General features: G+C 47.4%; 11 protein-coding genes across 11 annotated transcripts; 5 read left to right on the forward strand and 6 right to left on the reverse strand.

The window, feature by feature from the left end:
• Positions 1-307: 307 nt before the first annotated feature.
• On the forward strand, positions 308-1054 carry N7529_007230 (ankyrin repeat domain-containing protein; the record flags this gene model as incomplete). The annotated part of the gene is made up of 1 exon (XM_057242757.1): positions 308-1054. The coding sequence occupies one exon, from the start codon at positions 308-310 to the stop codon at positions 1052-1054; it is 747 nt and encodes a 248-aa protein (XP_057098116.1).
• A 302-nt stretch (positions 1055-1356) lies between these two features.
• On the forward strand, positions 1357-2856 carry N7529_007231 (FAD-binding oxidoreductase; the record flags this gene model as incomplete). Its single annotated transcript, XM_057242758.1, has 1 exon — positions 1357-2856. One exon carries the CDS (start codon positions 1357-1359, stop codon positions 2854-2856), a length of 1500 nt encoding a protein of 499 aa, XP_057098117.1.
• Positions 2857-3659: 803 nt separating this feature from the next.
• On the forward strand, positions 3660-4544 carry N7529_007232 (uncharacterized protein; the record flags this gene model as incomplete). Its single annotated transcript, XM_057242759.1, has 1 exon — positions 3660-4544. The coding sequence occupies one exon, from the start codon at positions 3660-3662 to the stop codon at positions 4542-4544; it is 885 nt and encodes a 294-aa protein (XP_057098118.1).
• Positions 4545-4721: 177 nt separating this feature from the next.
• Positions 4722-6206, reverse strand: N7529_007233 (fungal specific transcription factor domain-containing protein; the record flags this gene model as incomplete). Its single annotated transcript, XM_057242760.1, has 3 exons — positions 4722-4893; positions 4945-5218; positions 5312-6206. The coding sequence occupies 3 exons, from the start codon at positions 6204-6206 to the stop codon at positions 4722-4724; spliced, it is 1341 nt and encodes a 446-aa protein (XP_057098119.1).
• Positions 6207-6501: 295 nt separating this feature from the next.
• N7529_007234 (Zn(II)2Cys6 transcription factor domain-containing protein) lies at positions 6502-7020 on the reverse strand (the record flags this gene model as incomplete). Its single annotated transcript, XM_057242761.1, has 2 exons — positions 6502-6570; positions 6628-7020. 2 exons carry the CDS (start codon positions 7018-7020, stop codon positions 6502-6504), a joined length of 462 nt encoding a protein of 153 aa, XP_057098120.1.
• A 1433-nt stretch (positions 7021-8453) lies between these two features.
• On the forward strand, positions 8454-8812 carry N7529_007235 (uncharacterized protein; the record flags this gene model as incomplete). The annotated part of the gene is made up of 2 exons (XM_057242762.1): positions 8454-8711; positions 8771-8812. 2 exons carry the CDS (start codon positions 8454-8456, stop codon positions 8810-8812), a joined length of 300 nt encoding a protein of 99 aa, XP_057098121.1.
• Positions 8813-11080: 2268 nt separating this feature from the next.
• Positions 11081-11869, reverse strand: N7529_007236 (uncharacterized protein; the record flags this gene model as incomplete). The annotated part of the gene is made up of 1 exon (XM_057242763.1): positions 11081-11869. One exon carries the CDS (start codon positions 11867-11869, stop codon positions 11081-11083), a length of 789 nt encoding a protein of 262 aa, XP_057098122.1.
• Positions 11870-14510: 2641 nt separating this feature from the next.
• N7529_007237 (cytochrome P450) lies at positions 14511-16326 on the reverse strand (the record flags this gene model as incomplete). The annotated part of the gene is made up of 6 exons (XM_057242764.1): positions 14511-14667; positions 14725-15008; positions 15067-15351; positions 15411-15642; positions 15695-16007; positions 16068-16326. 6 exons carry the CDS (start codon positions 16324-16326, stop codon positions 14511-14513), a joined length of 1530 nt encoding a protein of 509 aa, XP_057098123.1.
• Positions 16327-17040: 714 nt separating this feature from the next.
• Positions 17041-19166, reverse strand: N7529_007238 (uncharacterized protein; the record flags this gene model as incomplete). The annotated part of the gene is made up of 4 exons (XM_057242765.1): positions 17041-17199; positions 17256-18336; positions 18411-18767; positions 18829-19166. 4 exons carry the CDS (start codon positions 19164-19166, stop codon positions 17041-17043), a joined length of 1935 nt encoding a protein of 644 aa, XP_057098124.1.
• Positions 19167-21204: 2038 nt separating this feature from the next.
• Positions 21205-22289, reverse strand: N7529_007239 (pyridoxal 5'-phosphate synthase subunit PdxS; the record flags this gene model as incomplete). Its single annotated transcript, XM_057242766.1, has 3 exons — positions 21205-21834; positions 21952-22134; positions 22188-22289. 3 exons carry the CDS (start codon positions 22287-22289, stop codon positions 21205-21207), a joined length of 915 nt encoding a protein of 304 aa, XP_057098125.1.
• Positions 22290-23218: 929 nt separating this feature from the next.
• On the forward strand, positions 23219-23791 carry N7529_007240 (uncharacterized protein; the record flags this gene model as incomplete). Its single annotated transcript, XM_057242767.1, has 2 exons — positions 23219-23572; positions 23639-23791. 2 exons carry the CDS (start codon positions 23219-23221, stop codon positions 23789-23791), a joined length of 507 nt encoding a protein of 168 aa, XP_057098126.1.
• Between the last annotated feature and the right edge of the window lie 135 nt (positions 23792-23926).

The following is a 23926-nucleotide window of genomic DNA, read 5'->3' on the forward strand; positions in this document are numbered from 1 at the left end:
TTCACATTATGCCATACAGGAATACTTCACGGAGCATTCGAGAGATCTCTTTCCACGAGCCAAAGCCATGATTGCAGTGACTTGCCTTCGCTACCTTGTGTTTAAGAACCTCCAGGATGGACCCTGGCAAACTGAGAGCGAAATCAAGTCTAGGATGGAAACATACCCCTTTCTCGCATAGGCCGCAGTGTTCTGGGCACGTTTTGCCCGCCGGACCGAACCCGACAGGGAAGTGTGGCCTGCACTGCTCGCCTTCTTCTCCTCTGCCGCTGCTACGGCCGTGGCAAATCAAGTGCGACAGTATTCAATGGGCCTCAAGCGTAATTATTGGAATGCGGACGAGTGCGGGAGCTTCTCAGCGCTCCACCATGCGTCACGCCACGGACTCAAGCGGGTGATTAATTGGGTACTTGAAAGTGGCATTTACAGCGTTAACGAACTAACACGGATGGGCACTACGCCTGTAATCCATGCCGCCGCGGACGGGCACGTGTTGACGACCCGAGGACTGCTAGCACGCGGCGCTAATCCACACCTTCGTAACTGGTATGGTGAAGCGTTGCACTGCGCTATCGAGTCGAACAATGCGGCCCCAGTGCGCGAGCTTGTCCGCTGGGGAATGGATCCCGAAGGTGGCGTCGGGCAAGACGGGCGCACCTATCTTTCATGCGCGATGGACGAGGACGCGGCCGAGGCGTTTGCGGCGCTAGTCGACCTTGGCGCCGAAATTGTGTTACACAGTGCGCGCGGGCCACACAGCCACATGTTTTTCACTGCAGTACTTTATAGCTGCGATGAGATCGTCGCACTGATGCTGGAGCGGGGATGGGCCGACATTGGAATGAGAGATCCCGTGGGGCTCACAGCAGTGCACTATGCCGCTGCGTCCGGGAATTGGAAAACTGTAATTAATCTCCTTGAGGCTGGGGCCGATATCGATGCGATGGATGAAGGCCAAACGGCTCTAGATTGTGTGGAGCTGGAAGGCAACAAGACTATGGCGAGATTGTTGCTAGACTTGGGGGCCACACCTTCGGGTCGAACACAGAGGTGACATTTGACCAGATTTTCTAGGCCTCATTCAGTTCCTCCATGATTTTGTCATAACTATATAGGAATATAGGTGTGCTAAATCCATTCTAAATAGGGTATAGTGAGATCAATAGCCTTAAAGGTTTGGGACGAACCCAGGGGTTTGGTGGATCACGCTAACGTTCTTTAGCTAGGAGCTACTCGACCCGTGGATCGATCACAACAAACATTGTTAAAGGGGGACCTTCGGGCCTACTTGTGAGTGAAAGCTCTTTTTTATTCGTAATATCCAAAGCACATCTTTGGCTGAGTCCATTTCACTAAATGGGCAATACCACCAGCATCGCCGCTGGGCGTGACTGTCTGTTATCCGCCGTTGGAGGTCATGCCGCTCATGTCGCGTTCCAAGATCACCTTCTTTACCAGGCTACAGCAGTCGAGACGTATAATCTGAATATTCCTGTTACCCCGGCAGCAATTACGTACCCTCAATCAGCGGACGAAATAGCTGCTGTGGTTAAGTGTGCCTCGGACTACGACTACAAAGTGCAGGCTCGCAGTGGAGGCCATAGTTTTGGCAATTATGGTATGGCTCTGATAAAAGTGGTAGATGAGCCGGCTGGCATCCAGATGACTGACTCGGACTTGGTTCTAGGCCTTGGAGGAGAAAATGGTGCTATCGTGGTCGATATGAAGCACTTCTCGCAATTCTCCATGGACGAGTCGACCTTTATCGCTACCATCGGTCCCGGAACAACCCTAGGCAACCTTGATCTCAAGCTTTATAATGCGGGCAACAGAGCAATGTCGCATGGTATTTGTCCGACCATTCGTACCGGCGGCCATCTGACGATGGGCGGATTGGGCCCCACAGCCCGTCAATGGGGTCTAGCACTTGACCATGTTGAGGAAGTCGAGGTGGTGTTAGCGAACTCGAGCATTGTGCGGGCGTCGGACACTCAGAACCAGGATGTTTTCTTTGCTATCAAAGGTGCTGCTGCTAGCTTTGGCATCGTCACGGAGTTCAAAGTGCGTACGGAGGAGGCCCCTGGCCTGGCTGTTCAATACTCGTTTCAGTTTAATCTGGGAACTCCTGCCGAGAAGGCGAAGCTTGTCAAAGATTGGCAGGCGTTCATAGCCCAGGAGAACCTCACATGGAAGTTTTACTCGAACCTGGTTATCTTCGACGGCCAGATCATCCTCGAGGGTATTTTCTTCGGCTCGAAGAAGGAGTACGACGCACTTGACTTGGAGAAAAAATTCCCCGCAAGCGAACCCGGAACTGTGCTAGTCCTGACAGATTGGCTAGGAATGATCGGCCATGGACTAGAAGATACTATTTTAAAACTGGTTGGAGATTCCCCGACCTGGTTTTATGCAAAGTCACTCGGATTCACCCCCCGCACGCTTATTCCTGACATTGCTATTGACGACTTCTTCGATTACATTCACAAAACCAACGCTGACACTTTGGCCTGGTTTGTCACGCTCAGTCTGGAGGGTGGAGCTATCAACGCCGTTCCTGCGGATGCCACAGCCTATGGACACCGCGACGTGCTTTTCTGGTTCCAAGTTTTCGTAGCCAACCCACTTGGCCCCATCTCGCAGGCCACATATAACTTTACCAACGGTCTTTATGATGTTCTGGCACAGGCAGTGCCAGAGAGTGCGGAGCATGCATATCTTGGATGCCCAGATCCTAAGATGCCCGGTGCCCAGCACGCATACTGGCGTAATAACCTCCCAAGATTGGAAGAGCTTAAGGCGGATTTAGATCCAAAGGACGTTTTCCATAATCCGCAAGGCGTTCAAGTTGCCTCATAATAGGACCTTGTATATAATATTTGGGGGGATCCACGCTTTGTACCGTGTATCCCCCGTCAGCAGGCCATCATCGGAGACTACGGAGACCACGGTTAAGTCTGGGTTACGGTGAAAAGGCCGAGCCTCTCGGACTTTTCGAGCGAGGATTGAAATATTCTGCGAATAGTCCGAGCCAATTTGGATATAAATAATACTAATTGTCAAGAGAGCTGCAATATAAATCTCGACTCCGTGTCTTGTTCAGGAGAAATTATTACTTTTTGTGTTCAATCAACTCTCGGAATGTCTACCTCACAAGTATCAATTGGCCGGGCTGCGCCCAATAGCCGCTCCGAAGGGCCTGATCGACTCGAAGTTGAAAAGCCAACCACAGAATTTCCAGAAGGCGGCGCTCGAGCTTGGATGGTGGTTTTAGGGGCATTTTGTGTGTCTTTCTCAACCTTTGGATACATGAACGCTTTTGGGTGGGCTCTATACTCCGCAAACCTTACGGTTCCATAAGAAAATTTAACTGATGCATGGCGCAGAGTCTACCAGGATTACTACACCGAACACTTTCTTTCCAATGAGACTTCATCCAGTATTTCTTGGATTGGTTCTGTGCAGGTCTGTTTTCTTTTCTCTGGTAGCCTTATAGGTGGGCCATTGTTCGACCGATATGGCGCTTCGGTAAGGACTTGAAATGTCTTTTTGTTAGGCGATCATTCACTGACATACTCTCATGTTAGATTATTCATGTACCTGCAATTGCCATCGTGCTATCAGTCATGATGACATCTCTGTGTAAAAATTATTATCAATTCATGCTTGCCCAAGGGGTCTTGGGTGGGAGTGCTTCTGGCATGCTCTTCGCCCCCGCCATGACCTGCGTTAGCCACTATTTCCATAATCGACGTGCAGCAGCCCTCGGTGTGACAGTCTCTGGATCTTCCATCGGGGGAATCATATTTCCCATTGCCCTGAGCAATATGCTGAGAAATCCATCCTTGGGATTCGAATGGTCTGTCCGAATTGTGGGGTTCATCATCTTGTTCATGATATTGATCGCAATGGTAACTATTAAAGGGAGACTTCCTCCTCGTCGCGGCAAAATCCTCTTGCCGGCAGCTTTCACTCGCGCTCCTTTCACTCTCACCACACTTGGTGTCTTCTGTATGATGTGGGGACTTTTCACACCATTTTTCTATCTTCCGCAATATGCCCAGTATTATGGCATGGAATCGCAGCTTTCATCTTACCTTTTGTCGATCCTCAATGCTGCCTCCATTTTTGGCAGAATATTGCCAGGTATGATTGCGGATAAGATTGGTCGCTTCAACATCTTGATCATCAACAGTGCCTGTACAGGGATTCTACTTTTGTGCTGGATCGCGATAACTTCAAATACGTCAATCATTGTCTTTGCAGGGCTTTATGGTTTCTTTTCCGGCGGAATCGTGTCGCTAATGTCTCCTTGCATTGCCCAAGTGACGCCAAGTTCGGATCAAATTGGCACTCATCTCGGCATGTCAATGGCCATTATTGGCCTTGCTGGTCTGACCGGAACTCCAATATGCGGTGCCTTGTTAGAAAGATACGGAACGTACACACAGGCTGCAGTTTTCAGCGGCGTGGTGATGTTGTTCGGAGTTGTCCTTGTTACCGCGGCGAGGTTTTATCTGCAGGCAAAGCTTCTGGAAATTGTGTAAACCCATCTCGAGCCTCCTCGAGCGGGTTTCAATTCAATTTGTATTATAAATGGGATCTGCTTTCATTAACTCCCACTGAGTGAAAGGACTTTGAAGTGACATCATCATTTTCGGGGCGATATGCTTGAGCAAGGCTCATTTGATTATACATGGAAGAAGCTGAAGTCAGTACTGTCATTAAAAAATCCCAAATCCTCTGAGAACTGTCCGATCTTCGTCAGTGGCTGCAACACGTCGAAATCTCAGGAACCAGTTACATACCATTGAGCCGAGTAGTTCAGTCGCGCCGTCGTGGAGCATACAGCTTGCATCCTCTGGTAAGTGAAGCCCACGTGAAATTCCATTATCGCTAGAGACAATCAATATTGATTTGGATGGTGCTTGTGAATATAACACTTACATTGAACCTAGCAGAGAGTGGTCTGACTGGATGGCTGCCCGTCGCGTCTGCAGTATTGTGCAGATGCGGATCACTCTATCTGCTGCCTCTTTGTCGGACGTTGCGCATGACTCTGGCCACAGCTTGGACTTGACTAATCCAATTACCATACTGAGGAGGTAATATTCGTTTAATCCGTGAAATGTCAAGTCGAGCCTCTTTTCTAAAATCGGTAGTACCTGCTCAACAGTGGTCACGAGAAATGTCGAGATTTGGGGCAAGATTGTCATTGTAGCTGATTGAATTGAACCTTTCGACTAATAAGTTATTCTCATCTCGTTGGTGCACCCAAAAAAGTGTGAAGAAATGGGATTGGCCTTTTGCTTACCTTGAGGTCCAAAGGTTGTGTAAATTTCATGGCAGATACTCAGTGCAGCAAGCACCAAGCCGGGCTTGCAAGCTTGTTCCGGTACGTTTCCATCCTGTATGAGCTTTTGGTAATGGTCAAGAGCCTTCAAAGATGCATCCAGTCTTGCACGTCGGCAGATTGTAGATTTGAATGATGGCGTGGCTTGGATTGCAAACTGTATATGCAACAAGAGTGCATACTGGTGCAAGTAAATATTCAGTAATCTCTTCACGTACAACATAGTCTGCTGCTGTCGCGGATTGTCTCGGAAATTGCTCCATTCTGGAATATCCTGGAGTGCTTTTTCTAGCCCCTCCCCAAGGTGTAAGACCCGGTCAAAATCATTTTGCTCCGTACATCCATTGACGAATGCACACACTTTCAACCTGATAGGCAGAGAGCGGTACATATGGACCTGGAAAGACGCTTCCGTGAATGTAGCGAGCGGCATACTTTCCAGGAAATCTTGGCCTGATTCCTGGAGCTTGTCATCGTCGATATTCAGCGGTGAAATTATGTTAAAATCTTCCGCTCTGATGCTTGGGGGCATCCCCCTTTCCACAGCGGCCTGGATATCGAGCTCAACGATTGTCATCCACAAGCGCCGACGCATCTCCCGGTCGTAGAGTGATGTTCTCTCTGTCGATGGATATTCACGGTGATATCCTGCTGCCATAGCCCACCGGACCAGTGCCCCGGTGTATGTCCAGAAAGAACCCTCCTGGATATAATTTGCACGCTTCGCAATTAGCAAGAGACAGTGAGTCGCCAAGGTGTCCCAGGATTGAGGAGGCTGATTAGTCGAGGAATTGAGCCATGACTCCGCAGCCTCAATCCAATCAAGTGCATGGTCATGGACGGTTTGTTGACTCATATTGTTGACGCATATTTTGGGGTGAAAGCTTGCAGCGGCTGCCGCTACCAAGAGGAACTGCACCAAAAAGGAAGCCGGCGTGCAAAGTGGACTGGTCCAGTGGCGATTGTAATCAGCTATGAAAACCGATATATTGAGCACTCGGTGTATGATCTCAAATCTGTCAATATAAGTTTGGACGAATGTATCCGCGACGGGTTTCAAGGGAATCAATTGCCTCAAGTTGTCTCCAAGCACAGTATCGTGCACTAGTGGACGAGGCTGATAATCATCATTGGCCAGAGGATAAATCTCGTCACGAAGGGTGTTGATCGCCGGGGTTTTTGGTCTTGATTTGAACGATGTAAGATTGAAGCTCGGCGAACTGTCACTAATATTGAGGAGATGTTCCATGTTTGTTAGATAACATGGTGTGGCATACCTGTTGGTAAAGGTTCAGGGGGTAGCTATACCCATAGAACTTGGTGATGGTCCCTTGTCCTTTCAAATGGGTCATTTTTCCATTGCAGTCAGAGGAGGCCCTAGGTTTTCCCGATGTCGCTGTGGATGAGACGGGAGTTGGTGAGGACGTTGTCACGACGCTAGTGCTCCCCGAATGGCCATCGTTCAACACTCCATTTACTGACGGAAATTTCGCTGGGTTACCACGGTAGGTGCAGCCGTCATTTCCTGCCTTTGAGCAGCGACTGCAGGATGGAAGCTCTCTTCCACATTTGAGCTTTCGCTGATAGCACTGAATACAGGCCAATGGGGGACGTCGCTTCTTGGCGCTTGGCTTGAACACACGCTGTGAGCTGATTGGCACACGGTCCATCGTTTGGCTTGAGATTGATTTTGACATTACTTGTAAGTTCGCATGAGAAATCGCCGAGCGGAAGTCTTTACGTCGGGTTATGGTAGCGTCGGTGATTTCGGCTCGGCAATTTCGGGCTCTCGGCAATTTACACCGATTTAAGGGGACTTCCCTTGACTCGCAGCAAATTTTGTCCCAATATCATGAATGATTACGATTCGTTGTGGGGTATCAGTAATTGGGTGAAGCGACATAGAGCGACGAACGGCCATGAATATTGGACGGTCAATTGTTAGATCGGTACCTATGACGCTATGTGTCTATTCTTCTTTCTTGGTCCAGAAACGTCAGAAATTCATCTTCTGCTCGTACTCCTCCGGCGACAAAGGTAACAAGTCCCTATGCTCCCCTCGCGTGACCTTCCTTGGGGTATCTTTAGTCTACTCCTCCACTGCAAGTATTGCAAGCCTTCTTGCAGCTCTTTGAAGACCAGCGCTTCTCATAGTCCCAATGCTGGTATTGGTAGTCTGTGGTTCGATGTATTGCGAAGGATCGGTCCAGAGAGTGTAGAATAGCACACTAAATTCTTGGATAAAGGCAGTCTTATCAAGAACTACTTTAAAGAAGTGATAGAGGAGCGGGCGGATAGGGAAGTTACGTCTAATCTGAGGTAGTGCCCGTCTAACTGAACCCGCCTCAAAAGTCATAGGACGCACTGATGGTTTAGCGGGCTCCTGTCCACTACGAGCAGGGTAAGAGACGTTTTGGCTCAATATTACAAAATAATTATAGAGAGAGAGAGAGATAGGGAGATCACATGCAGCAGCTTACTAGTTTGTAAGGTGAGCTCATGGCAATTTCAATGGCCCTATTGATTGCAGCTGTAAGGGGGCCGACCGTTAACGCATTTCAGTCTTGGCCGCTATTTCTAGAGACTAAGAAGGGATCTTCTTTACATTTATATATTTTGATAAGATGATATATTTCAATATCTTCATATTTGTTGAGACACATTTCACAATCAACTTCATGTAGATAAATCAGAAGGAAGAAAAGACGATACAATATTGTGCTGCGTGAATACATCTACAATAGCTTCGTCCCTGAGGTTGGCAGCTGCACGGTTGATCGTCATTTAAATCTGAACAAAGATGGGATCTAATTGCATGATCTGAGCGGGTCGATTGATACTAGTGCATCTAGCTCGATTTGAAGAACCTAAAATCTGACCGATCACTTCCACTCTATATTTAGTGTTGTAGATCACCTCCTCTACGGGCAAGTATCTATCTGCAATTCTCCACAACTAGCTACGGGGTAGATATTTTTCATCGAGATATTATCGTTAGTATTTAATAAAAAGAAATTCCCAGTACCCGCTGTCGATTCATCATTTCCCCTAACTCCAGTCTTTCATTCATCCAACTTCCATTCCACTCCTTCAGCTTTCCACAATGTACACCTCCAGCATCATCATCTTCGCCCTAAGCGCTCTGACTGCCTCTGCGGTCCCCGCGACACCCTCTCCTCTCCTCTCGCTGAAGGCTTACTGCCCCGGCAAGTACTTCGTCAACCCTCAGTGCTGCTCTACCAACCTTGGAGTTGCCGCATTGGACTGCAAGATTCCCTCCGGTGCTCCCTCCAGCCTTGAGGACTTCCAGAGTACCTGCTCTGCTGAGAAGCAAACAGCTTTGTGCTGCCTCATTCCTCTCGTATGTTTCAGTTCATCATGAGCGAATGTTAAACTATGATATCTAACCCAAATATATAGGGTGGTGCCGACCTTGTTTGCCGTGAGCCCCAGCAGATCTAAGGGTCTATTGGCGAAGACCTTTCCCACTTCTTCCAAGTGTTCGAATATCCGAACCCCATCCCTTATCTTCCCCAACAGTCAATATGAGAGAAGATCGGTGAATATCCTAGGCTAGGATAAAAATTTCATGTACATAGTAATCTATAAAGTGCACAAGCATAATCAGATCATTACCTATCATCCCCGGTCTTCCTCTTCCCGCTATTATGCTTACTTACCCTAATACTATATTTTCAGGCGAGTCGTTCTCGTTTTCGTATATCAGATGAGAGGATTTATACAAAAGTCTCACCACAGAGCGTGATCCTTATCCGGCTAAATGCCGAATGGGCATGAACCTTCATTTCCGTGCTCGCTCTTCCTAGAAGACTTTAGCTACTCGTATATTTTGGCCTTGGCTTGATTCAGGAGCATTTTCGTATTATCGTATTTGTCACGCCTCACGAACAATTGACTGCACATAAGCCGAGTATTCTGTACAGCCAATAGTCAATGCTCCCTCAGCACCTAAGCGGCACTCTAGGGTGAGTGCAGGTGATATAGGTGAGAAGTCTCGATACTAGGGTGAGGGAGGTGAGAACGGGGTGACAATTCTCACCCTGAGGGTAATAGGGGTTAACACACTCTGAACCTATGCCCGTCCTAATAAAAGACATGAATATAAGCCCCGGGGCCCTTCTCTTGCTCTGCTATGAGTTTCCCAGCCAATCAGGCCTAGTTATTCCGTGCTAAAGATATTACGATACACCGTACAGGGAGGGGCTGAGGGCGGTCTGAATATCATGCCAAAATACAGCGATCAGGCTGGTACCAATGTTGAGCCAAATGGGTGCATTAATCTTTGGCTACTATAGGCCCATAGCCCACTATGGGTTCGGCTGTGGGCTATGCAGAGCTCAAGACGTGAGCGTAGTGCAGTGCAGACGGGTCGATCCAGCATGGGAGCCACCAGCAACAACACCGACCACACACAGAGTGCTAGCGAGGGGATGGCCTCTAGGGGTACTATAGGAGAGGTATAGGGGTGTGTATTCTAAACTAGTAGCCACGCTTGCTATAGCACACATGCTGACATGCAGACCGTTCCGGTATGACAGGATGTCTTTCCCCAATACACTATGTATGGTCAACACTGAAACTTCTTTATCAGACATCTAACATTTTATTGTTTACAGGTAACTTTTGGGATTATGCTCTCTATTCTCTCTATTATATCTCCCTTTGCATCGGGCGAATAAGACTTCTAGCTCCATTTTTCTGGGTAATTGGTGTTTATCCTTGAAACTTTCCAAGGTTCAACTAAAGCCATATCAGTCGTCGGCAAAGAAAAAATCACACTCAAGATGACATGCCGAAAGTTATAGCGGTTAACAGGGGGGAGAAAGGCATTCGCGCCCTGTGGCTGACGGGAAGCCTAGTATGCAAGATTTTGCCATTGAGCATCCTATATGAGTAATTGTTTCTAGTTGTGACGACATTGGCTGTTGATAAATTGTGGTTATGCAGTTGGACATCACTTTATTTCTCACTGACGCGCAATTCAATGCTGCAACAGCGATCGCCTCATCCCATGTTCGTTTCTTTTAGGCCATATGAGCTGGTTGGCTCCCATTGGCCCATCTTTGACCACATACCCTCAATTCATTGGTAGTTCTGAGACAGCTCCGTTAAATGAGCTACGGATTCTTCACTTACGGAATTGAAGAAGTGCTGAACGCGCGTTCATGGAAAATATCCTCACTCACGAAGGCTGCGTATGGCTGCGGCCCCATCGGCCCCGTCGGCCCCGCGCAAACACCGGTTGTGCATCGTGGAGAAATAAAGAGTGTCTGTAGCTATGCAGATCCACTTAGTCAAATCGGCGGAGATTGACGGACTTAACGAGCCAGATTTGCCGAAGCTTCTTCGCAATAATGGCATTGTCGGCGTTAGTAAATAAAGCTGGAGAACCGAAAAACCCTCCCTGTCTAAGACTTCGCCCATTTTTGACATTACTACCACAATCCGCACGACCAGTATATGACAAAAGTTACCCGAATTTTACGGGCGATTCGGCCTACAGACTACATGAATCAATATCAACCTTTAACCTAGACCACGTGTACTCATATGTTTTTTCACTTCCGGGGGATATGCACAGCGCTTCTATCCATGGATGTCTTTAGAAAAGACATTGACTGGGATTGTTGGTTTCTTTATAGTCCCTTCAGATATTGAATTTGTGATGTAATTGACTTGGTGTGTTATTGGATTCACTCCTGGTAGCAGCTATATATCGTTGAAGGAAGGGGCAAGACCAGACAAAATTCGTTGAAGCGAGGCCGCGACAGCATGAGCAAAGTGTTGCCAGCCTTGACCACTAGAGAGTACTCGAATGGCTTCTTTCAATACGCGGTGGCCATGGTTTTTACCATTCAAAAAGCCAATACCGGCCATATGGGGTCTTCTCATCTCACCAGTGTCCACCCATTTCACCCAGTCAGTCTCATCGAGGGACTCATCATCAATCTTCAGCGATGGCCACATTGCGCTGTCTGGGTCTGGTGATATTTCAAATGTACGCCCATAGAACCAAATATATAGCGTTGCGAGGAGCACGTAAAGTGGATCACATGCCTCGAGCCATTTTTGGTTCCGAACCCGCCGGAATACTTGTGCCGCATACGTCAATGTTCTTCGGGATCTCTGAGGATCATGCCGTAGTCGTTTTTCCAATTCTGCCAGGCTGGTTTCTGTATCCTTCTTGGATGTCATCCAACCAGAAGAAACATACAAAAGCGTATAGGGGATATGATCCAAAATCCTGGATATAGAGTAAATCTTTTTCATAGCAGAGAACGTCCCGAATTCGGAAGAAGCTTCATCTGGTGCTAGTCGATATTTATGGAGCTTGCCTGCAATATTTGATATTGCCTGGTCTGCAAGCATCGTAGTCTGGTGAGAATGAGTAGTGCATATAACCTCAATGGCAGGATCTAACCCATTCATGGAGCCATCCGTAGGTGCTGGTTTCAGAAGTTGGAAGAGATATCGCTCTTTTGCGCACGCCGAAATCATGGTAAACAAAGATGCCGAGCTTCCTAATGATAACATAAGTTCTTTACCCGAGTTCATGGCACTGAGGACATCCAAAACACTTGGTGAGTGAGGCGGCACTGATAATGTTAATTGAAGCATCTAGATATAGCTGGGAATGCTACAAAAAACTTACAAGTATCTGCTTGCATCAAGTCCCCTGTTTCAGTAAGATCGGAGCTTTGCCAGAACTTATCATCGCAGGGCAGACAGGCATGTAGCTCCGAAATTGAGATCAGAGGAGCGAGATCGAAGAAAGTCCAATGTAAGTATTCAATGTCTTTTTCGGTGAAAAAATCAGTATCTGAAATGCAAGGTGCTGAGAGTAAGGACAATGAACTCACACCAAGTAAAATATATCACTCTAGCCCAAGATTCCCGTGCCACCCAGTCAGACGAGCTTTCCTTGACTGGATAGGATTTTTGAGGAGTCCACCCGCGGTGCAAAATAGATTGGGTCATAAACGGCCGACACATATTCACAAGAAGACTACGCAAATACTGTGCTTGAGCCAGGGCATGGTGTCTTCCACAGAATGATAAAGAGAATGTACATAAAATTGTTGCCTGAACCAACTGAAGATCATGTTGAGGTGGGCGGTCCAGCTTAATCTGGCAAATGGATTAGCTCAAAATTCTGCCTGGGGCAAAAGAAAGGAGGAGATGAGGAAAAAACCTACATGTCTAAGCAAAGCACGTCGTAGGGCCTCCAAGAGAGCAAGGCTGCATTGTCCCCGAGATGTGACTCTGGAGTATTGGGCGCCTATTGCAGCAACGGCGAGAAATAGACAAGAAGACCCCTGTCGATATTGAAAGGTGCTTTGGTGCAGAAGATGGAAGCCCGGATGAAAGAATTCAAAGTAAAGTTGCACAAAGGCATTGATTACTTCGCGGCGCGGAAAGTTGCCATTTTTTTCCGAATTTGAGGCCGGGACTGATTCATGATAGAGTCTTAAGAGTGCATCATAATCCGATTTGGACACTTCTGCTACATGACAATAGTCTTCAGAAACAAGTAGATCTGTATCATCTGGAGAGAACTGTGGGAAGCCAGGAATGGAGAGTTCGGGTTGGTAACCCTGAAATCTCATAGGTGTCGCAGGGTTTCGCTGTCTCATAGGCTCATCTGACAGTCTCTCAGGCGTACTTATAGTGCCACTATTCTTCATCCGCCGAGGTGTCGATGCAACCGGCTCGTCGGGGTAAAAGCTAGTGTTCTCTCCAAAAGAGAGAGCAGTGCGGTCACCGTAGAACATCACATCGCTGGTGTTGGTGGGGCAGATCTCAAAAGGTGAGACAAATGGGAATGCAAAACCTTGCGGTATCCAGGGAAATTCATACTGAGTTAGTGGATGATTTCCACCGACGATGGAGGCATGTGAGTCTGGGTAAGGTGAATAAAGGTGGCCAGATAGATCGCCTTCCTCGATCTGAGAGCATTCTAGATGCCCAATTTGGGGTTCACCCGTGTCGCTCTTGGATGTTTCAGAGGACTTTGCAATGTGACAAGGCAGGCCTCGGTGATTACAACGATCGCATGGTTCTGTTCCGCTACAACGTTGCTTGGAACGGGTACATTCACTACAAGCTTTTAGAGCCCGCCTAGTCAAGCCACCGTGCTGTTGATCATGCGTCACTGTGTGTCGCTTCAGAGTGTCTCTATTTGGACCACATTAGCGAAATACTGGAGATGGAGATTCTGGCCGTCACACTGTCTTGAAAAGCATTTACCGCAATGGTGGCATGTAAAAGGTTTCATTTGGAGGTGGCGGCGAACATGGCGGTTTAGATGCTCCCTTCGTTGGAATTTGATTCCACAGTGTTCACATCCGAACAGGAGTTGTTGAGGGAGAGCTGATTGCATGGGCATTGAATTTGGAATACGATTCTGGGAGGTCTTGGGTGTCAAGGATGATGCATGGAGTTAAACGAGAGTCGCGAGGACTATGGCATGTGACACTGGGATGGAATATCGATGGGACAGCTTCGGTGTACGTTGGAGGAACGTTTCAATTAATGTCGGTCATCACCCCATGTCTACATACGGAGTGCGGGTTTGAAGTCGGACTTCGGAGCTGGAAGCTCCGTACTTTTGTGAGGTCCTATTGGACACCTTACCTTAGTTCCCGCTTAGTCATGGTCACGGATTTAGCCCCCATTCCTAATTAAGTATGAAAGCGGTCGATCTCACGCACCTGCTTTCACTGAACTTTGAGTGCATTCCTCAACCTATCTTAATCGATCTCCTTTCAACTTGCCAATCATCCAAGTCGACATATATTCAAAACACCAGGTGCAAGCAAACCCCTATCTGGCACTATGAGCCAATGTTAGGTAGGGATAATATGATAACCACAGGTTGAAGACGGCAAAACTAATGGTACGACTGGATAGAATGGAGGTATTTCTTGCCGAAGGAGAGTAAACTACATACATGTATCTTCCTTGTAAGTCTGTGGGATTGCATGGCATTTGCTTCCATTTAGATCATCTGCAGGTCATCGGAAGGAGGAAGAGAGGATTTCAGTCGCGTCCCGGTATTGATTCTGAATAGCCTTATGTTGTAAGTTGTACCGTAACAGCCATGTGGAAAAGTGAAGTGCCAGGACCATCGTATTTGAAATCAGCAACGCGGCTTGAATGTGACCTGAAACCCAGGATCTTCATACTGCAACGTGAATCGATCCTTTCGAACTCCAATATCGCTTTTTGATCGCAAGCTCATTTTGAAGTTACGCAGGAGATATGCTAGCGCAATGATGACCTCAGCAGGCGCAAGACTGAGAGAAAAAGTTAACAAATCTCCTTTGTTGAAAGCAGATGGCTATAACACTCACTTTTGGCCAATGCACATCCTGGCGCCCTTTGAAAAGGCGCAGAAATACTGATCTAGTCCTTTGCTCTTAGGACCGATCCACCTGTCAGGTCGAAATTCACGGGCATCTGGGCCCCATATCGAAGTGTCTGTGTGCATAGTATAGGTAGAAATGGAGACGATAGTACCCGCTGGTACAACTTTGCCATCAACCATGAAGGGCTCCGTGAGAGAATTGGGTACAATGCGAGGAAGCCGACCTGGAACGGCCATTCCTAATCGAAGTGCTTCCTTGACAGTAGCATTCTGTGCAACCGTTTTGTTAAGATTGTTCGAGTGCGAAAGGAAGCACAACATGACATACCAAATACTCCAATTTTTCCAAGGCCTGAAGAGGAAGTTGGCCATTCTCGTTTACCGGGAGTGAATCAATTTCCTCTACCAACCGACGCTCAACCCCGCTGTTGCTTAAGATATGGATCAACCCAGTTGTCAAAGTAGATGCCGTAGTGTCGGCACCGGCAATCAGGATATCCATCGCCTCGGTCACCTGTTCCTCATACTTGACTGTCTCCAAGTTGTCAAATACCACTGGATGGTCGGGTTTAGATTCGGACTTCTGCCAGTGACGCAAAGAGTCTTCAGCAAACTTCGGCTTTAGTTAGCTAATAACACGCTACTCATTTTTTGCACAGCAAGGAATCGTACCTTCAACATGTCCAGCAAATTTCCAATGTCCGGACTTAATTTATACACAAGGGCTTGCGGAATGATATTGGTGAGGTGTCGAAGCCATGGCTTATACTGCAGGTCGGGGATGCTTTTTGAAGCGGCGTCGAAGCCCTCCAGAAACCAAGAGCGGAAACCATTCTGATCTTCTTCAATAAGGCCTCCACTTCTTCCAAATGCAAACTGGAGGATGACCTCAGTGGTCATTAGCCTGATAGGAGTGTCTGTCAGCAATGGGAAAACAAGATCATCATGTATTTTACCTGAAAGCATCATAAACATTGAGTGGTCCATTTCCTGCTAGAAGATGGATTTTCTCAACAAGCATGCTGATCTTTTGTTGAATGATGGGTTCCAACTTGAACAATCCAACACGAGAAAAAAGTGGATTCAGCATTCGACGGCGCTCTTTGTGTAGCACAGGGTCACACTCCGCAAATACAGTGTGTGGCGTGTTAAATCCGTCGTAGAATGCAGCGTATTTGGGAAAGGGGCTGGATTGATTGTAGATAACTTTGTATAAGTTAACGTCGCTGATATGGAGCTCATTGGGTCCGATGCGAAGGGCCTGGGTATCTAGTAAAGAGTCACTTTTGATTTCAAACTATCTGTCTGGTTGGAAAAACTTGGACTCACTGTATTCTTTGTGAAGTTTTTCGAAGATTTCTTCTGGGAAGTCGCTTTTGGTCATTTGGTACAGCCATGTCTCGGATCTGGTTGCCGCACGCGGTCCCAAAAATCCGCAGAGAGGGTGAAACTTTGCGTTGTAAAATGCAATGAGCTCTTTAAGAATCAAAGAGACAGCAAGGACGAAGCCAAGACCGACTGCAAGAGTCGTTCCCAGATCCTGCGGCGCGTAGACGCAGAGACTGCTCAATAGCCCGGAATGCAGCATGCCTAGGTACTGATCTTATATTCTGCAATGTCCAGGGATCGATTACGAAGGAAAACCAGCATTTGGGCCAAAAACTTGAGGAGCTTTCCTCAGTTTTATACCTTGCGTCTTGTCGAAAATAATATCAACGGATAAAATAGTGAGACTAAGTGGGTATCAAACTTTCGAAGGAAAAGAGAAACATGTTCAGTTACAAATCCTAGGACTAGTCAGAAGCGAGCAATTAGCAGCTTAGACCTTGAGAGTCCATTTTGCAACTTCCAGAATTGGTTTAGTGATGGAAACCCCCCCCCCCCTCCTTCCAGATCGGCCCCGTCGGCCCCGTCGGCTCCATCATCTAGCTATTGCGAGCGTTGTGGATTTTACGTTACCCCTGTATTCAAATTATTGACCTCTGGTTTATCTTGTACGCGTTGTGGATTGTACGTCACTCTCTACTTCAGATTATTGGAGGCTATTTCTGTCTCGGTCATAATGGTTCTGGCTCAAAATGGACCCGAGCAACGATTGACTTTTCCCACATTAGGGTGGATGAACGTTGTTACGGGACCAGAAAGGCCGCCAGGACCCCACGGAGTTCAGAATCCAAAGATAAAAATTGACATTAAAAGGGAACAGATCAGTCCTCGCAAGGCTGCCTAGGTATAAAGTATGCCAAATAATAGTGCTCTGGTCTCGTAGAGGCCAGAAATCCCAATGGACGGAAACAGATATCTAAACTATGGGCACAATAAGACAAGAGCTATCCTCCCCTCTATCAAAGCAATGGATGATGTGATCGCCAGCGTTTCTTCCATACAAAGGTTCGACACCAGGGAGAGGGAAAGGAATCACCGGATTCCCTGACACCGTGAGCTCCATAACACTGCCTTTCTGTAACTCAGAATTAGAATAATGGTAAAGTATTGTGGTATCGATAGGTGAAATACCTTCCAGTACATGCCGTATGGTCGCAGGGGAATTTCCACCGCTCGTTTCTCTCCTTTGGCCAGTGGTATTTCCTCTCTGTGCTCATAGATTGGCTCAAACAATGTGGAGGATTGGCTCTTCTGCGTCGAATGACTGACTCGAATTCGGCCAGCGGGCCCCCAGTGGAAAAGCATACCCACCTTTGAAAGCCCGAAGTGCCAATCATGAAGCAATTTGAGCAAGGTCAGAACGACTATGTTGTTAGGTCGAATAGTCATGACTCCGCGTCTGCAAAGTGTCTTTTCATCAACGCAACAAACTTGAACAAACAAATCCATGTCGGACTGAGAGGGGCAAGACACAACTAGTCGGGCCATAAAATGTCCAGTTGTTTCCATTTCCTTGGAAATGACATAACGAAATGTCACTTTTCCACTCGTCGAGTTGTAACGCGCCAATGATGGCCCTTGCTGCTGTGTGAAAGGGGACATTTCTCCGTTGGAAGACAGGTAAAGCTTCTCGTATCTAGTTCGAGCCAGTGGCCACTCCAGTTCAGCTCTGTTCACGGTGTCATCGAGTCCGGACAGGCCAAGATTGAGTATGCTTAGGCGAATTTTAGGTGTTGCCAGCCAGCCATTTTCGGTATGCCCTTTCAAATAGTGGTCAAAAAACCTCTTCAGATCACGACAACTTGAATCTGAGTAGTAATCCGGCCATTCTTGAGAATTGTTTACCCGCAGCCATTTGGGAGTACTATCCGGAATCATTCTGAAAGCACGGAAGGTCCCAGGTGTATGGACTGGGTTGGTCCAGGAAGCAACGACATAAACTGGTACGTTGATTTGATCTGGATTTGACATTTTGTCTTCCCAGTAGGGGTTCCAGAGGCCGCCTGTCTTCTTCAGTGTAGTAGACAGATCTTCAAGCTCGTTGTAACTTGCAAATTGCTCTAAAATAACATTATTATTGATACTGAAGAAGCCGAATACTTGGCTATGCAGCTCAAAGTCCACACAGTGGGGCCGTAATCTTACCAACGATTGAGTCGTGGAAGTTCGACGATGGAATACTTCCTTGGCATATTGTATCGCGATAGTGATCCTGAAGACCTTCCCTGAACAGATATCAGCACAGGCGAAGTCAATCTAAGAATTTCCTTTGAAGGGAGATCTTACCATGGCGCAAGTGCAGCGAGTCCTTTGGGCCTGAGACTGCCTATTTTCCACTGAGCCATAGCCAGCCAACTGTTTCCAGTCAATGCCACTTTTCCGTTGCACCAGGCTTGTTCGGATACCCAGGTGACAAATTCTGCACCATCTTGAGCTTCCTGGTGTCCAAGAATGAGGAGTTTGCCTTCCGAAGTGAACGCGCCTCGAGTGTCAACATTGATCACAGCGTAACCCTCGGCGCACCAAAATGCTGGATCAGGACCTTCCCATTTTTCAAGTCCGGACAGCCACTCCTTTGGAACACCTGCACGGAACGGGAAGTCATCCAAAAGTGTTGTGCCCATTTGCTTTCCATATGGACTCCTGTCATTGGGAATTGTTAGAATGTTACATATTTCTGGATGACATAGCGAGCATAACATACCACGCAACCAATGCTGGCACTCTATCTCTGTCATAGAGCTGTTGTTTCAAATCCCGTGGAAGGTTAGCGGGAAGGAAAATGTCGCAATAGATTTTGACTCCATCTGACAGGATCATCGGCACGCTCTCGTGCATGACGATATCAATTGGTAAGGCCCTGGCGCCTGACTTCACTTGTTGTCCCTTTTTGAACACCGTAATGCGCTGATGAAATCCCGGGAAGCGGGCTTTTGGGTTATCAGGTGAGAGGGCATCGCGAAATTCAAGGTATTGTTCTGCTTTCTTCCTTGTTTTCATACACTCCTTTAGGAAAAAGGCATGGGGTTTCTCTTCAGACATGGTGAAAGTCAGACAGTGGATATATTCAATTTGTTTGGATGAGGATCTATATATAAATAAAAAGGTGGACTTTGATGTACATAAATGGCTTGGACCCCATCCAGCTAGCATCGAGTGATCATTTACAGGACCGGCGGGACATGTGGGGTTCCGACGGGGCACCAAGAAATTATAGTGAGAATCTGCGGGGGTGGAAATGCCTCTCTCCTCATAATAAACTAAAATCTAGTATGACCAAGACGGTGGGTTTCTAGGTATCAATGGCCCGATGACCACTTGCATTATATGGCGACACTCATGTTCGATCATAGATACAATTTAACAAATCTAGGGATATAGGCACAATTAAGCGATTTGCTTCTCCACTCCTAGGCACTCGAACAGATCAAGGGGATTCTTACCATCTGGAACAATATCCCCAGCCATCCTCTGCAATTCGATCACTGTGAAGGGCAAGACCAAGACCGCATATAACCCATCAGAACCATTGACATCTGACCGCCTGAGGCGGCTACTCAGAGTACAGAAAACTTTGCCCCTGGCCTTCTCGAAGTGAATGCAGGCTACTTTTCGACCATGACAGACAAACAGCATCCTGCCGATGAGATTTTCAATCAAGCCGGGGCTGCGATGCAGGGTGGACAAGTACTTAGCTTTGACGCTATGCGACAGACCCTATTCTTAAACTTTTCCATCACCTACAGTGTGGAGTATACGGTGAAACTCGAAGGTTTCTCCCAGATCCTAGAAATGGAGTACCTCAGAAATACTTTTGTCTTCCATCCCTTCAGGCGACCAATATACCATCGCGCAGAAAGTTGGCTGGATGAAGAGGTGTTCAGACACTTGTTGCTAAGGCAACTTACCAGGCTGGAGGAGTTGGAAATGGACCAGGACACAAAGGGGACTAACAACAATATGTTCAAAACTATCAAACATCAAAGTGCGTAGGTGACAGACGATGAACTCAGACCATTCACGGTGTGCTGACACGATAATGGGCTGTTTCACAATCCAGATGACGAGGTTGATGAGGACGTTATGAGGATGTCCAATAATTCCCCACAAGCAGAAGGTATAGTTACAGAATCGCAGCGTACCTAGGTACCCAAGTATTCAGCTCGAAGCATACAGTGTTATAGGGTTTCGTTCCAAGTCAATTTACGGGACAACTTGATCACTTGAATCTGCGCCAAGCCCGCAATGTTATAGAACATTCCTAAAACGAAAGAAAAAGGCCATAAATAGTGTAGACGTAGTAACACTTTTCTTTCCACTCATATGACCAAAGCTGCGCCAAAAAAAGGCACCCAGGCTATATGTACCGGCGAAGAATATTTAGGTAGGTGAAGGTCCGCTAAGATTGCTGCTTTGCGTCATGTTAATGCTATTACTGTAGGGAAAGATAGCCGGAAACGAAGAAAGCGATTTATTATATGTAAATACGACCAGCATGCATATCACTCTATAATCGTATCCCGCGGAATTGAGAATGAACAAACTAATAAAGTCATCCTATACAATATTGTATTCCGCGATTCCCCGTCAGCGGGCCGTCGTCGGAGACTACGGAGACTACGGAGTAACCAAAATAACAACCGAAGTCCCGATTGGCTATTTATTCTCTAGTTATGGGTTAGTCACGGGCAAAAAAACGCCACTGGAGACTTCTGCTATCGGCACATCTTCCCCAGACTCTCGGTGACGGCTAGTTCGGCGCGGCTAGCCTATCAGCGTATAGATCGGAGATCTACACTGAGAACCTTTCGGTGAGTGAATTTGCTTCATTTGACTCATCCAGCATGTGACCTGATTTGAGTGAGATCTACCTCTGAATTATAGGATGTTTGGTGAGCGTAAAATTAAATGGTGATCATATGCAAACAGTCCTACTTTACTACAAATTGGTCCAAACTGACAAGATATAACTTGAAAATCGTATAATGTAATGTCACGTAAGACATCTGCTCATGGCTCATGTACATATAACTTTTTAGGCGCAATGATAAATGCTAGAGAAAAAAAAGAGAAAGCCCATCTACCACCCACGACCAGCAAGTTTGTCGCCCTCAGGCATCTGGCGGACATTGATACCAACCATAGCCTCACCAAGACCCTGGCTAACCTCCGCCAGCACCTTGGGATCCTTGTAGTGAGTAACAGCCTGGACGATAGCACGGGCACGCTTCTTAGCATCACCAGACTTGAAGATACCAGAGCCAACGAAGACACCATCGCAACCAAGTTGCATCATAAGCGCAGCATCAGCGGGTGTGGCAACACCACCAGCGGCAAAGTTAACAACAGGCAGACGACCAAGTTCAGCAGCCTGGCGCACAAGCTCATAAGGAGCCTCAATCTCACGGGCAAATGCACGAAGCTCAGGCTCGGCATCCGCACTGGCAAGAAGGATTCCACGGGCCTTGCTGATCTGCGCGTTGACAGTGCGCATGTGCTTGACGGCCTCGACGACATCACCGGTACCGGCTTCACCCTTGGTGCGGATCATAGCAGCGCCCTCGGAGATGCGACGGAGGGCCTCGCCGAGGTTGCGGCACCCACAGACGAAGGGGACCTTGTAGTCGTGCTTGGTGACGTGGTAGATGTCGTCGGCGGGAGTGAGGACTTCAGACTCATCGATGTAGTCGACGCCAATGGCTTCAAGGATCTGGAGGGAAACTGTTAGTTATGGCGTTCGTTTCTTTTTACCCCCGCCACACGGATCGCCCCATTGCCCCTCCCCCGCATGGAGAGAGTGCAAGCGCTAGACGTGCAATTGACGTACCTGGCATTCGACGAAGTGGCCAATGCGGGCCTTGGCCATCACAGGGATGGTTACTGCCTCCATAATCTCCTTGATCATGGTGGGGTCGGACATGCGTGCAACACCACCCTCGACACGGATATCGGCGGGGACACGCTCGAGGGCCATGACGGCAGCGGCACCAGCTTCTTCGGCGATGCGGGCCTGGGAGTTGTTAGTTTTTGCTTGCAATTGAATTGTCAATTCAGGGGACCTACCTGCTCTGCGTTCACGACGTCCATGATAACGCCACCCTTCAACATCTGGGCGAGGCCGGCCTTGACAGTGAAGTCATTGCTCTGGGTACCGTTTGCAGCCATTGTAAATTATGTATGGAGTTAAAATACTGAGAAGGGAAGAATAAATAGAAAAGAAGAATAAGAGAAGTAGAAGAGATAAAAAAGAAGAGAAGAAGAGAAGAGAAAGTGAGTCAATATGAAATACACTTTCTCAAGGTTGCCTCAGGCCAATCATGCCCGGTGTTCCCCTCGCCCAGCTCCGCATGTTTCCCGAGGAGTTGTCCGATTCTACCCCGGTGTACACCAGACCGCCTGCTCTCTGTGGAAGGTTCGCGGTAATTCTTAGTCACATGTCTAATCACGGCTTTAAGCTAAGCCTTGGCGCCTAGGGTCTGCTATGGCTGCCTATTTGGGTTGACGAGACAACGTTTTTGAGGTTATAGCGTGTAGATGGGGCATCTAATTAAGCGGGATTGCTAGCCTTGGAGTGGAGGGGTGTTCAATGGCTTTGATCACTCGTGACTCATAGGCTTATTGAACAAGATTCATAAGATGTATTTATTGGATAGCTTAGATATGCATAAATTCTTGCTGGGCTTTGTCATATACAGGATGATTATGTAGACGGCGAGACTGAGAAGAAACCCGGTATTTTTTCATTATACCTACAGACGCTAGCTATCTCCAATATGAGCGTATACACTTATGTACATGTAGTCACTAGCTCCCATATTACAGCATTGCCTAAAGACACTTTTTTTATAGTTTATAATCTCCTTTGTATAGATAATACCCAATGACCCGCATAGATCTGCATACAGTATAAGCTATTAAGAGCCAAGGGTACAAAAGTTCTAGAAAAAGAACTTCGGGAGCCTCAACGGCCCCAGGGTGTTACGTGCATATCCTTGGTGACGTCACACTGTATTATCCAGCTCCATCTCCAACTTCCAACCCTCTACTCCGTGCTACCAACTCAACCACTCAATTGCAAAAACAAACCAATCAACATGGCCTTCAGACTCTTCACTCACCAACCAACAACTCTCCTTCGCCTCGGCCTAGGCGTAGGAATTGGACTCTCAGCAGCAACCCTCCACCCGCTATCCCCCTTCCGCGCCGCACCAATGCTATGCGACTATGCCGCGCCGCATCCCCAACAATCAACCCTAAACAAAGACCCAGGGTGGGCCGTGAATTCCGAATCTGCACAAAAGAGCCGGCCACGGACCGGGCTGTTGAATCCACAGACTATGCGGCAGGTTAGCCTGGGAAGTGTGTTGGGGTTGGTAGCGGGTGTTGGGCTGAGGGCTTTCTCGAAGGCGCTGGTTGTTATCTTGGGTATGGGGGTTGTATTTGTTGAGGTATGTCAAGTCTCTTGGGCCTGGGCTGGGATATTTGGTTTTGATCAGTTGTGCTGATGGTTGTAGTTCGCTGCTTCCAAGGGATATAATATCCTTCCGCTCCAGCGGATGCAGAAATACGTCAAGAACGTCGATTTGAAGCGAGCTATGAGTCAAAACCGGCCGTTTAAGATTAGTTTTGGTGCTATGATGGCTATGGCTGCATTTGCGAATTTCTAGGATTGTTGATTGTCCAATGTACATATATCAAAGCATGTTGTTCTAGGCATAATTTAGGCTGGCGTTTTACGCCGGCGTCCAGTGATCGATCCAGTTTGAAATTGGTAAAAGTTCATTCGTACAGGGGTATCATGA

Source organism: Penicillium soppii, assembly GCF_028829465.1.
Source record: "Penicillium soppii strain IBT 18220 chromosome Unknown utg000005l, whole genome shotgun sequence".
NCBI classification, from domain to species: Eukaryota; Fungi; Ascomycota; class Eurotiomycetes; order Eurotiales; family Aspergillaceae; genus Penicillium; species Penicillium soppii.